This window comes from Gopherus evgoodei, chromosome 1 (assembly GCF_007399415.2).
Source record: "Gopherus evgoodei ecotype Sinaloan lineage chromosome 1, rGopEvg1_v1.p, whole genome shotgun sequence".
NCBI classification, from domain to species: Eukaryota; Metazoa; Chordata; order Testudines; family Testudinidae; genus Gopherus; species Gopherus evgoodei.
Window position 1 is genome coordinate 45,815,573 of NC_044322.1, and position 12,201 is coordinate 45,827,773.

The window sequence follows — 12,201 nt, forward strand, 5'->3', positions numbered from 1 at the left end:
CTCAGTTTCCACCTCCTTTGAATCCCACTCGCTTAGCCAGCTGAGGGTCAAGTTCACAAAGCTCTATATGACTGGGTTACTGTCCCCATGGTGGGTGAGGAAGGGCATGGGAACGGATTGCCCTCCCCATGACCTGCTCTGTCTCTGTAATATCCAGGGGAGGGATCTCCCTGCCTCCTCCATACCGGGATCTGTCTCACTTCTTACTGCTGGGTTTGCTAATAGTACCTGAAAGAGCCATCAATAATTGAGGAGCTGTCACATACAGGAACTTTTCAAAGTTACAAAAACAAAGCAAGAGCACTTTGGTACTTCAGCTGTAGAGGAGGTGGGTGTGTAATGTGCACACACAGCGCTATAGAGAGGGGACACCGGGTGTAATGTGCACACACAACACTATAAGGAGGGGACACAGACCAAAACTGGGCAGAGGGCAGACACCCAACCACCCAGCAGGCGCACAAAGCGCTGGCCAGAGCACACAGCTGTGTTCACTAGCTGTATTAGGCACTAATGCACACCCACTCCGCTGTATCACCCCGCTCCCACAGCTGCAGCCCGCACGAATGCCCCGGCCCCCGCAGAGCGAGCGGAGTTGCTGTTGCACAGCGCGAGCCGCCAGACAGGTGAGTGCCTGAGCAGGGTCGCGACAGGACCCCACTGGCAGCGGGCACTGCTCCGGCAGGAGCGCCTGAGGGGAGCCAGGGCAGGGACTAGCGCGCGGGCCGGCGGCGCGGGACTGACCTGCCAGCCGTCTCTCGCGGACGTTTCTCCACAGTAAATCCCAGGCTTTGGCGGTGGAGTCCCGCAGCTGCTCGCTGAACGACCGCCGGAGCTGGGGCTGGGCAGACCCGCGCTTGCCGCTCATCGTCGAGCCCCCGGCATCACTGCGGGCTCCCCACTGCAGGTCCCGCTCCGCGCCCTCTGTGGCTCAGGCGTCCCGGGACGCGCGGCGGCGGCAGCAGCGGGGCAGCCAGGCACAGGCAGCGGCAGCTGGGTGCGTGTGTCAGACCCGCGGCACGAGGCGTTCCCCCGCGTCACGGCAGCTCCGGGAGGCTCGGCTAACCTGTGCGCTTCTCCCCGCGGCTCGCCCCGCTCCCACTCCCGCTCCCCCTCCCTGCGGGCGCCGAGCCGAGCCGAGCCGAGCCTGGCTCCTTGCGGCCCCGCTCGCGGAGCGCCTAGAGCACGGAACAGATGGACAGCAACTTACCCCCCGCCCAACTCCCCTCCCAGCGCACCGGGGGCTCTGCGCTCTCCCTCCTCTCGCTGCCTTCCCGCCGGGTTATCCCCGCAGCCACTTGGCGCCAGGCTCTGCGGCGAAGGGCAGATCGCTCCCGAAGGTTTGCCCCGTCTGTGCGGGCCATTCCCGAGCCTGGCTGGGGCCGGAGCCTGGCAGAGACTTCCAAGCACCAGTCCCCGTCCGGCTCCCAAGGTCCCAGTAAGAGCAGCAGGAACTTGCCCCAGCTGAGAGCAGTTTTGGTCTTTACTATCCGAATAGATCAGCTGAAACACCTTAAGGTTGTTCTGTTAATCAGTTACACAGCCTGGCAAGGCCTGGGCTCCCTCTCAGCATGCCCCCCCCCAGCCCCGCCAACCCCCTGCACTGCCTCAACCCCACCACCGCAGCCCCCACCTGCTGGGGTGCTAGTGGCAGGGGAAACCCCACAACCATGTAAGGGGGACCTGCCACCACTCCTTGCAGAGCACCACTCCCTGGCCACAGCAGGCTCACAGAAGGGAGGACTCTGCTGCTATCTGCCAGGAATCAGCCTGGGGGGGAGCCCCACTTCCACCCCAAGCAGAGGTGCCCGTTGTGTGTGGGAGGGGGCTTCAGACCACCCCAGGGGAGAACTCACCCACCAACACCCTCACCTAGCCATGATGAGATGGCACCAGCAAGGCATCCCCCCCTTCCTACAGTGTCCCCTGTTCCTTTCCTCAGGGGACTTCCCAAGTAGGAAATCATGCTCCAAGGCCCTTCCCCTACTCCCTAGGACCCATGCGCCAAGGGGGTGGGGGTGTCAGCCCTTCCCCTACTCCCTTGGACCACTGCTTCAAAGAAAGGTTGGCAACCCACTGTTCCCTTCTAGTTTTGCCAGTGTAACAACTGCCTGGCATAACTCAAATTTATCCCCCCTCCCCAGCACCTCTTTCCTTCCCCTTTTCCCCATCCTCATCCCCTTTCCTCCTCTCCCTCCTCATTCCCCACTTTCAGGATCACCTCCTCCATAACTCTCGCTCTGGCAGTCAATCCTTTGGCACACAGAGGAGGAGCCTCACTTCCTTAGCCCCTGATCAGCCAGGGAGCAGCTTCAGGTCCTGGACCCCCTCAGACCAAATAGCCAGAAAATCAAGTGGCTGGGGGCTCCCCTACCCCACAACACTTGCCAATGCTGCAGTCCCTTTCCTTCTCTAGCCCTTATCAGAGCACCAGTGGCTGCCCATCTCCCCACTTCACTGGGAGCAGGGACAAAGCTCAAGGGAGTTGGGCAGAAGGGGGTACTCATTAGGCTTTCTGAACCAATGTAAGTAGTTCTTTTAGTTGCAACCTTTCTTAATTACAATTGTGTTGGAGAATCTGAAGGAACTCAATGTGACATTGCAGAATTACTAACTGTGGTCATGTAACCTATCATTTAAATCAGCTTCTGAAGAGATGACTGGAGGATAGCTAATGTGATGCCAATTTTTTAAAAAAGGCTCCAGAGGCGATCCTGGCAATTACAGGTCAGTATGGCTAACTTCGGTACTAGGCAAAAGAACAGAATTATCAGACACAGATGAACACAATTTATTGGGGAAGAGTCAACATGGTTTTTGCAAAGAGAAATCATGCCTCACCAATCTACTAGAATTCTTTGAAGGGGGTCAACAAGCATGTGAACCAGGAAGATCCAGTGGATAGTGTACTTAGATTTTCAGAAAGCCTTTGACAAGGTCCCTCACCAAAGGCTTTTAAGCAAAGTAAGCTGTCATGGGATAAGAGGAAAGGTCCTCTCATGGTTAAAAGATAAGAAACAAAGGGTAGGAATAAATGGACGGATTTCAGAATGGAGAGAGGTAAATAGTGGTGTCCCCTAGGGGTCTGTACTGGGACCAGGACTATCGGGAGCGGCGCCAGGGTTTCTGGTGCCCTAGGCAGAATTCAGGGGGTGGCATTTTGTATGCTCCCCACAGGGCACATGGGAGTTCCAGTTCCACTCCCGTCACACTGCCGAAGAAGAGCTGCTCAATGGCCTGCCACTGTTTTCCGCGGCACGTTGGCAGAAGGTCCTTCTTCAGTGGCGTGATGGGAGCGGAACGAGAAGCTCCCTTGCGCCCCGTGGGGAGAGCACAAAATGCCACCCCCCGAATCATGGCGCTCTAGGCAACCACCTAGGGTCACCTAATGGAAGAGCCAGCCCTGAGTACTATTCAACATATTCATAAATGATCTGGAAAAGAGGATAAACAGTAGGATGGCAAAATTTGCAGATGATTAGGGTGACCAGATGTCCTGATTTTATAGGGACAGTCCTGATTCTGGGGGCTTTTTCTTATATAGGCACCCCCCATCCCCTATCTGGTCACCCTACAGATGATACAAAACTACTCAAGCTAGTTAAGGCCAAAGTAGACTGCGAAGAGTTACAAAAGGATCTCACAAAACTGGATGACTGGGCAACAAAATGGCAGATGAAATTCAATGTTGATAAATGCAAAGTAACGCACACTGGCAAAGATAATCCAAACTATACATATAAAATAACAGGGTGTAAATTAGCTGTTATCACTCAAGAAAGAGATCTGGGAGTCATTGTAGATAGTTCTCTGAAAACGTCTACTCTATGTGCCGTGGCAGTCAAAAAAGCTAACAGAATACTGGGAATCATTAAGAAATGGATAGCTAATAAGAGAAAATATATTACCTTTATATAAATTTCTGGTACACCCACATTTTGAATACTGCATGCAGATCTGGCCATCCATCTCAAAAAAGATATATTGGAATGGGAAAAGGTACAGAAAAGGGCAACAAAACTGAGAAGGTATGAAACAGCTTCTGTACAAGGAGAGATTAATAAGACAGACTTTTCAGTTTGGAAAAGAGACAACTAAAGGGGCATAGGATAGAGGTGTATAAAATCATGACTGGTATGGAGAAAGTAAATAAAGAAGTGTTATTTACTCCTCATAACACCAGAACTAAGGGGTTACCAAATTAAATTAATAGGCAGCAGGTTTAAAACAAACGAAAGGAAGTATTTCTTCCCATAACACACAGTCAATCTGTGGAACTCTTTGCCAGAGGAGGTTGTGATGGCCAGGCTATAACAGGGTTCAAAAAAGAGCTAGATAAATTCATGTAGGGTAGGTCCATCAAGGGCTATTAGCTAGGATGAGCATTGATGCAAAACCATGCTATGTGTCCCGAGTCTCTGTTAGCCAGAAGCTGGGAATGGGTGATGGATCACTTAATGATTATCTGTTCTGTTCATTCCCTCTGAAGCACCTGGCATTGGCTATTGTCAAAAGATACTGGGCTAGACTGACCACTGGTCTGACCCAGTATAGCCGTTCCTAAATTCTTATGTCTGTGCATCAGTGCCAGCGCTTGGGTTAGTGGTATCTAAAGTGAGTGCCCTGCACCAGAAGCAGTGAAAGCTCACTAAAAGTGGGGGGCCACTGGTACCTGAGCCACGGCCCTGCCCCCACCACTCCTTGCCCCTGCAGCCCTGCCTCTCTTTCTCCCTGAGCCCCTGCTCCTGCACCGCCTCTTTCCCGTAAGATGCCACCTCTTCTCCTGTTCCAGCACCCCTGCCTTGCACCATACCAGGTACCTAGTTTGGTAAGAAGCTGTCACATTGAACATTAACAGAGATCCCTATGTAGTTTAAATCAAAATAGAACCTGTTATATCAACCTTACCCAGAGACTGGGGGCTAAAAGCAACAAACAGATGGAACCAGTGTTACTGCTCAGTTAGTTTTAACAATCCCAGGATGATCTGTGCAGAAGCTTTTGCATAGGGCTGTTGTCTCAAAGAATAATTGAGATTTGCCTGAATTCCTATCTGAGCTTTACATTTTAATACAGTATTGCTCTGAAATAGTTTTTCTGTATTGTTCCCAATAATCCTGAGAGAACACAGTGTTTGTAGAAGACTCCAGGCACCAGCAAAGGAAGCAGGTGCCTGGGGCGGCCAATAGAAAGGGGCGGTATTCTGTCTGTTATTGGGGCGGCATGCCTGGGTCTTCGGTGGCAATTCGGCAGCGAGTCCTTCACTCCTTCTCTTCCTCTTTGGCGGCAGTTCAATCGGGTTTCTCTTTTTTTTCCCTTTCTCTTTACCGCTTGGGGCGGCAAAAAAGCTGGAGCCGGCCCTGCTCTACTGTCAAGTCCCAAATTCATCTACAGTAATGGTAGAGCAGAGACAGAAGCCGTACAGATTTTTGCAACTCCAAACTCCCATGCGCCTCAACCTTGATTGGGAGACAGAAAGCCTCTAGGGAAGATGGATGCTTCTGCCTCTCTACCCATTTAATTTGTTTTCCTACTGATACTCAGGGCCACCCGGGGGAGGGGGGAAGTGGGGCAATTTGCCCCAGGCCCTGCACCCCACAGGGGCCCCCACAAGGGTTTTTCGGGGCCCCTGGAGCGGGGTCCTTCACTCGCTCTGGGGGCCCCAGAAAACTCTCACAGGGCCCGGGCCCAGGCCCCCGGAGCTTCTTCCTCTCCCGGTCTTCGCTGGTGGGGGGGTCCTTCCACTCCGGGGCGGAAGGATCCCCTGCCGCCAAATTACCATCGAAGTGGGGGCCCCCTGCCGCCGAAGACCGCAGGCCCCCGGAATCCTCTGGGCGGCCCTGCTGATACAGCCAATAAGTGTGTGCCATGAGTGATGTTTGCTTTGTGACAGGGGTTCCTGTCCAGCAGGAACTAGATTAACAGCAATTCATTTCCCACAGAATACTGAACAGTCATTCAAGGGTCACTAGGGACATGGGCTGGATTTGAAACCATAACCCAGATATGAAATGTTCTGTATCACTTTACCAACTTGTTGCTCCAAATACCCATTCAACACCCTCAAATATTGTTAATGGTTTTTCTCCTACATCATTTACATCTCATCTCCTTTTATGTCCAGCTGTCTTGTCTGCTACTAGTCCTCATTTCTTCAGCTACTCCCTAAGGTGACCAAAAGGGGAGTATAGAGATGTTTGTATCCCATACATTCACCACAATCTAGTCCTTGTGTTTTCAGCAGTGCCTCATAAACAAACTTATGGGTTGTTTTACTGTTCAGAAAGCTAAATCAGGAGTTTATTATAGTTCCACTTTAACCTTCTAACCAATAAAGCAAGCCTCAAACCCCAGCCCTTAATGAAGATCTGTAAAAGAAATGGGGGGCCAACACTCTGTGGAGGATTTAGAGGGAGACAACAGGACACAAAAGGAGATTGTACTTAAGTGACGGAAAGTGTTAAAATTCAGGGCTTGAAAAACCACTACTTCTTGGTGAGTCAGAAACTTTCCTAGAAGGAGAAGAGGGCTTAATCAATCAGTTTCAGAAATATTTCAACTGTCCTTTTAAAATGTCAAGTTAATCTGTCCAAAATGTTTCTAGCCCTTATGGTGTTAATGAAAACATCTTTATAAATGTTAATCAAAATTAAACCACTGCAGTGCTGTCTACCTGGAGTTGTACTCCGCCTTATAGCTTTCCATGAGCAGCAGCAGAATGAAACTAACAAGACTATTCCCAACTGTATAGGGTACAGGGAATCTGACAAGAATCACATCAGTTTCACTCTCCTGTTGCTGGTGGGGGAGAAGGGAGATCAGCAGCAAAAGCAGATACTATGCTTGCATCAGGAGGAGGACAAAAATGTGGATGAACTCTCCCATTCATTAGCCAGCATATTTAGATATTACCCTTTCAATGACCTAAAGAAGAGCTCTGTGGAGCTGGAAATCTTGTCTCTTTCTGTTTATTGGTCAAATAAAAGATATTACTTCACCCACCTTGTCCCTTTAATGAAAGTAGGCTGTCTAGTAATCTGATTTTCAAAAAGGGATTCATTTTGATATATTTCATCTATATCAACAATTACTGTAAGGGCATGCTCCAAAATGCTCCAAGAAGTGCATTTGTAACTGACAATTCATATGTCTATGTTTTTTCACTTCCTGTTATGATTTTAGTAAACATGAGTAGGAGGTGAAGTTTTGGTTAACCACCTTCTTAATTTTCAGCAGTATACATTAGAATGAATGAGTACACAACAGATCGATGCTAGTGTGTCTACAGCATAAAACACTTTCATTATCCAAAACAAGCCAGATAACCAAGCCAGAGAAAAAGTGACACATTTTCCACTGAATCAGCATTTAAGCTGCTTGGTACTAGTCATTCCAAAATGGTTTAATTTGTGGTTATTCAAGAAAAGTATGTGATGAGCAGAAAAGGAGAAAATTCCCAGCTGCCACTAGAAGAGATTGTACTAGTACATGGTGATTTGGTTTTGCTTATTGCTAATGAAACATACACAGGAATGAAAACTATTTCATTTTTTTAAACTTCCAGTCAGTCTTCACCCATGGTATGTAAAAGGTTGGGAGCAGAACCATGCTATAACTGCAACTCTATTCTGTGGTGATTGTGGCACAAAAGATCTGATTTATGTATATAGCTATTTATAGTACCCGCAATCACCATTGTAATTAGATGCCAGGTTAATTAGCATGAGATGATAATCTGCCCTCAAACTAACAGTATTCTTTAAAAAAAATGGTTACAGTTTCTGTTAAGGGGCCTGATCCAGCTTGCACTGAAGTCAGTGGCAAAACTCCTGCTGACTGCAAGTTCAGGCCCAATGAGTGGAAAATATGATAAAACTTTGGCTTGCTATTTGCAAGTTGCTGATAGAATAAAACAAAAGTAAAGCTGCTTTTTCTCTTTCATCTACTGTTTTGCTACTGTCACAATCGAGCTGGAAGGGCATACTGAGTGGGGTCCCGCAGGAACCGGTTCTGTTCACTACCTTCATTAATGATTTAGATAATGGTATAGAGAGTACACTTATAAAGTTTGTGAACATTACCAAGTTGGGAGGGGTTGCAAGTGCTTTGGAGGATAGGATTAAAATTCAAAATGATCTGCACAAACTGGAAAGATGGTCTGAAGTAAAGAGGATGGAATTCAATAAGGACAAATGCAATGTACTCCACTTAGGAAGGAACAATCTGTTGCACACATCAAAATGGGAAATGACTGCCTAGGAAGGAGTACTGCAGAAAGAGGGTCAGAATAGATCACAAGCTACATATGAGTCAACAATGTTGCAAAAAAAGCAAACATCATTCTGGGATGTATTAGCAGGAGTGTTGTAAGCAAGGCACAAAAAGTAATTCTCCCATTCTATTCCGAGCTGATTAGGATCAACTGAAGTATTGTGTCCAGTTCTGGGTGCTACATTTCAAGAAAGATGTGGACAAATTCAAGAAAGTCCAGAGAAGAGAGAAAAAAAGATTAAAGGTCTAGAAAACATGACTTATGAGGGAAGACTGAAAAATTTGAGTTTGTTTAATCAGAGAAGAGAAGACTGAGATGAGACATGATAACAGTTTTCAAATACATAAAAGGTTGTGACAGTAAGGAGGGGAAAAAATGTTTTCCTTAACCTCTGAGGATAGAAGACACAATGGGCCAAAATTGCAACAAGGGAACTTTAGGTTGGACATTAGGAAAAACTTCCTAACTATCAGAGTGGTTAAGCAGTGGAATAAATTGCCTAGGGTGGTTGTGGAATCTCCATCACTGGAGATTTTTAAGAGCAGGTTAGACAAACACCTGTCAGGGATGGTCTAGATAATACGTAGTCCTGTCTTGAGTGCAGGGAATTGGACTAGATGACCTCTTGAGGTCCCTTCCACTCCTATGATTCAGTTCTGCCAACAGCTGAGTAAAGAAAATCCCCAATCTGCTGTTTTCACCAGTTAAGGGCCAAATTCTGCCACCCTTGCTCACAATGATTAATATCTCATTCTACACATTGCCTCTGAGATAAAGGGGACTACTTGCAAAATAAAGCACTATTCAACTTGAGTAAGGTAGAATAATCTGGTTCTAAATTTGTTCAGAAGTGGAGCACTTCAATGGCACACCAACTCTTCTGCAAGGCTCCATCTCCCTCACTCCAACTCTTTTTTTCCCCCTGGGAAATAAATATATTCTTCTGCATATGGCATGAAACAGTAGCTCTCAGCCTTTCAAGACTTCTGTACCCGTTTCAGAAGTCTGATTTGTCTTGCATACCCCCAAGTTTCACCTCACTTAACTACTTGCTTACAAAATCAGACATAAAAATACAAAAATGTCACAGAACATTACTGAAAAAAATGCTTACTTTCTCATTTTTACCACAGTTATAAAATAAATAAAATATAATATAAATAAATAAAATATAAATATTGTACTTACATTTCAGTATATAGTATATAAAGCAGTATAAACAAGTTGTATGAAATGTTAGTTTGTACTGACTTTGCTATTGCTTTTTATATAACCTGCTGTAAAACTAGACAAATATCTAGATGAGCTGATGTACCCCCGGAAGACCGCTGCTTGTCCCTAGGGGTATGTGTATCACCGGCATAAAAGAATGGTGCAAGACCCTCCTTGAGAATGACCACATTGTAAGTGCAGGTCTAGAATCCAGTTACTATTATTAATTTGTATGACCATAGTGCCCAGGAGCCCTCATCATGGAATAGAACTCCACTGTGCTCGGTGTTGTACAAACACAGAACAAAAAGATGGTCCCTGTCCCAAAGATTGTACAATCTAAGTACCAGAGAAGAGACAACAGATAGATACAGACATAGATACCAGTGGCAGTTCATGTATACAGGGTGTTGGGGCACCACCCTTCAAAAATAAAATCAAGACTTATTTTAAACTTTTCTACCCACTCAGCTTATTCCCTTTGCATTCTCCCTCCTTCACCAGGCTACTCTTGCCCACCCAAAACCTTCCTACTTTCTACTGCTTGCCCCCTACTGGGGTGTGTGTGTGTGTGTGTGTGTGTGTGTGTGTGTGTGTGTGTGTGTGTGTGTGTGTGTGTGTGTGTGTGTGTGTGTGTGTGTGTGTGTGTGTGTGTGTGTGTGTGTGTGTAACTAAATACTGATCACAAACATAGGAAATTTGCTATGTTTGTGATTTGTATTTAGTGGCAGGGTGTTTCTCTCCACCACTTCTGTAGCAAATGCAGTTCTGATTTCCAAGATCACAGGAGGTGATTTTAAGTGGGATTTTGGGTTTTAGATTCACTGCCCAAGCCCCATGCTGCGCTATCTGCAGAGCTGCTAGGACTGGCTTGAGTGGCAGACCCTCTCCCCTTCTCTTGGGCTCCACTGTCTGAGACTCAGTGCTGCAGTGAAGGCGGAGTTGCTGCTGGAGGAGGCCTTGCCAGACAGGACAAGAGGAGGAGGTGGTGGTGGTAAGAGAAAACACAACAGAAGAAGACGACGAGGATCATAGGAAGGAGGTCCAGGCTGGCCCAGGACTGGCTGCCAATGTAATTAAAGGCCCTTGTCAGCGTAGGAGGGCAACTTTCCTAGGGCTGATCCTTCCCTTCTCCATGTTTGGACATGTGGGTAGTGCCTTGGGAGCAAGTGGGTTTAATTTTTTTTGCTATGCCCTACTTGCCCCAAAATTCACTAGTTGCCACTACAAGGAAACAATAAGACAATATTGGTCAAAATGACAGGCAGTGTTCTCAACGCACCAGTGGCCTAACCCTTGTCAAATTTCTTGTAGGCATGGCAACAAAGAAGAGTTGTAAGGAGGGATCTGAAGGAGCATGATGAGGTAACATTGTGGATGTTTACAGGGAGCACCTCCCACATGTGAAAGCAGCATGGGAAAAAAATTCAGACAGGCATCTTCACTCTAACGACTGGGTGACAGAGGCTGGGATCGGGGCTGACTGGAGGTGGGAGCTTCACAGATTCCAAATTCAGAGCCACTGTGACCATCAAGTTTGACTTCCTGTGTACACTGGACCTAGAACTTCCTCAAAATATTTCCTTGAGCAGATCTTTTAGACAAATGTCCAGTCTTGATTGAAAAATTGTCTGTGATGGTGAATCCACCATGACCCTGGGTAAATTGTTCCAATGGTTAATTACCCTCACTGTTAAAAATGTACACCTTATTTCCAGTCTGAAATTGTCTAGCTTCAGCTTCCAGCCATTGGATCATATTATACCTTTCTCTACTAGATTGATGAGCCCATTATTAAATATTTGTTCCCCAAGTAGGCACTTACAGACTGTGATCAAGTCACTCAACCATATCTTTAAGCTAAATAAATTGAGCTCCTTGTGTCTATCGGTATAAGGCATGTTTTTTAATCCTTTCATCATTCTCTTGGCTCTTCTCTGACACCTCTACAATTTATCAATATCCTTCTTGAACTGTGAGCACACAAATAGAACACAATATTCCAACAGCAGTTGTACCAGTGCCAAATACAGAGGTAAAATAATCTCGTTATTCCTCCTTGAGGTTCTCATTTTTATGTGTTTCGGGAGCTCATTAGCTCTTTTGGCCACAGTGTCCCACTGAGAGCTCATGTTCAGCTGATTATACACTATGACCCCCAAATCTTTTTCATAGTTACTGCTTTCTAGGATAGAATCCCCCATCCTGCAAGTCTGTCCTACATTCTTTGTCCCTATACATATACCTTTACATTTAACAGTATTAAAACCCATTCTGTTTCTTGCATCCCAATTGCTTGGAATCAGTGACCTGTCCTCTTCATTATTTACCACTCCTCCAATTTATGGTTTTACATTTTCTTTCAGGTCATTGATAATGTTAAACAGCACAGGGCCAAAAAACAAATCTTGCAGGACTCCATTGGAAGCACACCCACTTGATGAAAATTCCCTGTTTACAATTACATTTTGAGATCTTTTAGATAGCCAGTTTTTAATCCATTTAATGCATGCTATGTTAATTTTATATCTTTTTTTAATAAAAATATCATGGGCTATCAAGTTAAATGTATTACAGAAGTCAAAGTATATTACATCAACACTATTACTTCTATCAACCAAACTCATAATCTCAAAAAAAAATCAAGTTAATTGAGGGGATTTATTTTCATAAACCCATGTTGATTTTCTTAATTACATTACCCTCCTTTAGTTCAT

The 12,201-nt window shown here is 46.2% G+C and overlaps 1 protein-coding gene across 4 annotated transcripts in view; it reads right to left on the reverse strand.

Annotated features, from left to right (window-relative positions):
- The window catches only part of STARD13 (StAR related lipid transfer domain containing 13), a 521,076-nt gene that overhangs the window by 236,238 nt on the left and 272,637 nt on the right, over positions 1-12,201 (reverse strand). For 2 of the 4 annotated variants that reach the window (XM_030563239.1, XM_030563229.1), the window contains exon 1: positions 745-921. The exons of the other annotated variants lie outside the window; for them this stretch is intronic. In XM_030563239.1, the coding sequence (XP_030419099.1) occupies positions 745-868 (124 nt within the window). In that variant the 5' untranslated portion in view covers positions 869-921. Of the gene's footprint in view, positions 1-744; positions 922-12,201 lie in introns of those variants that run through there. 4 annotated transcript variants of the gene reach the window in all.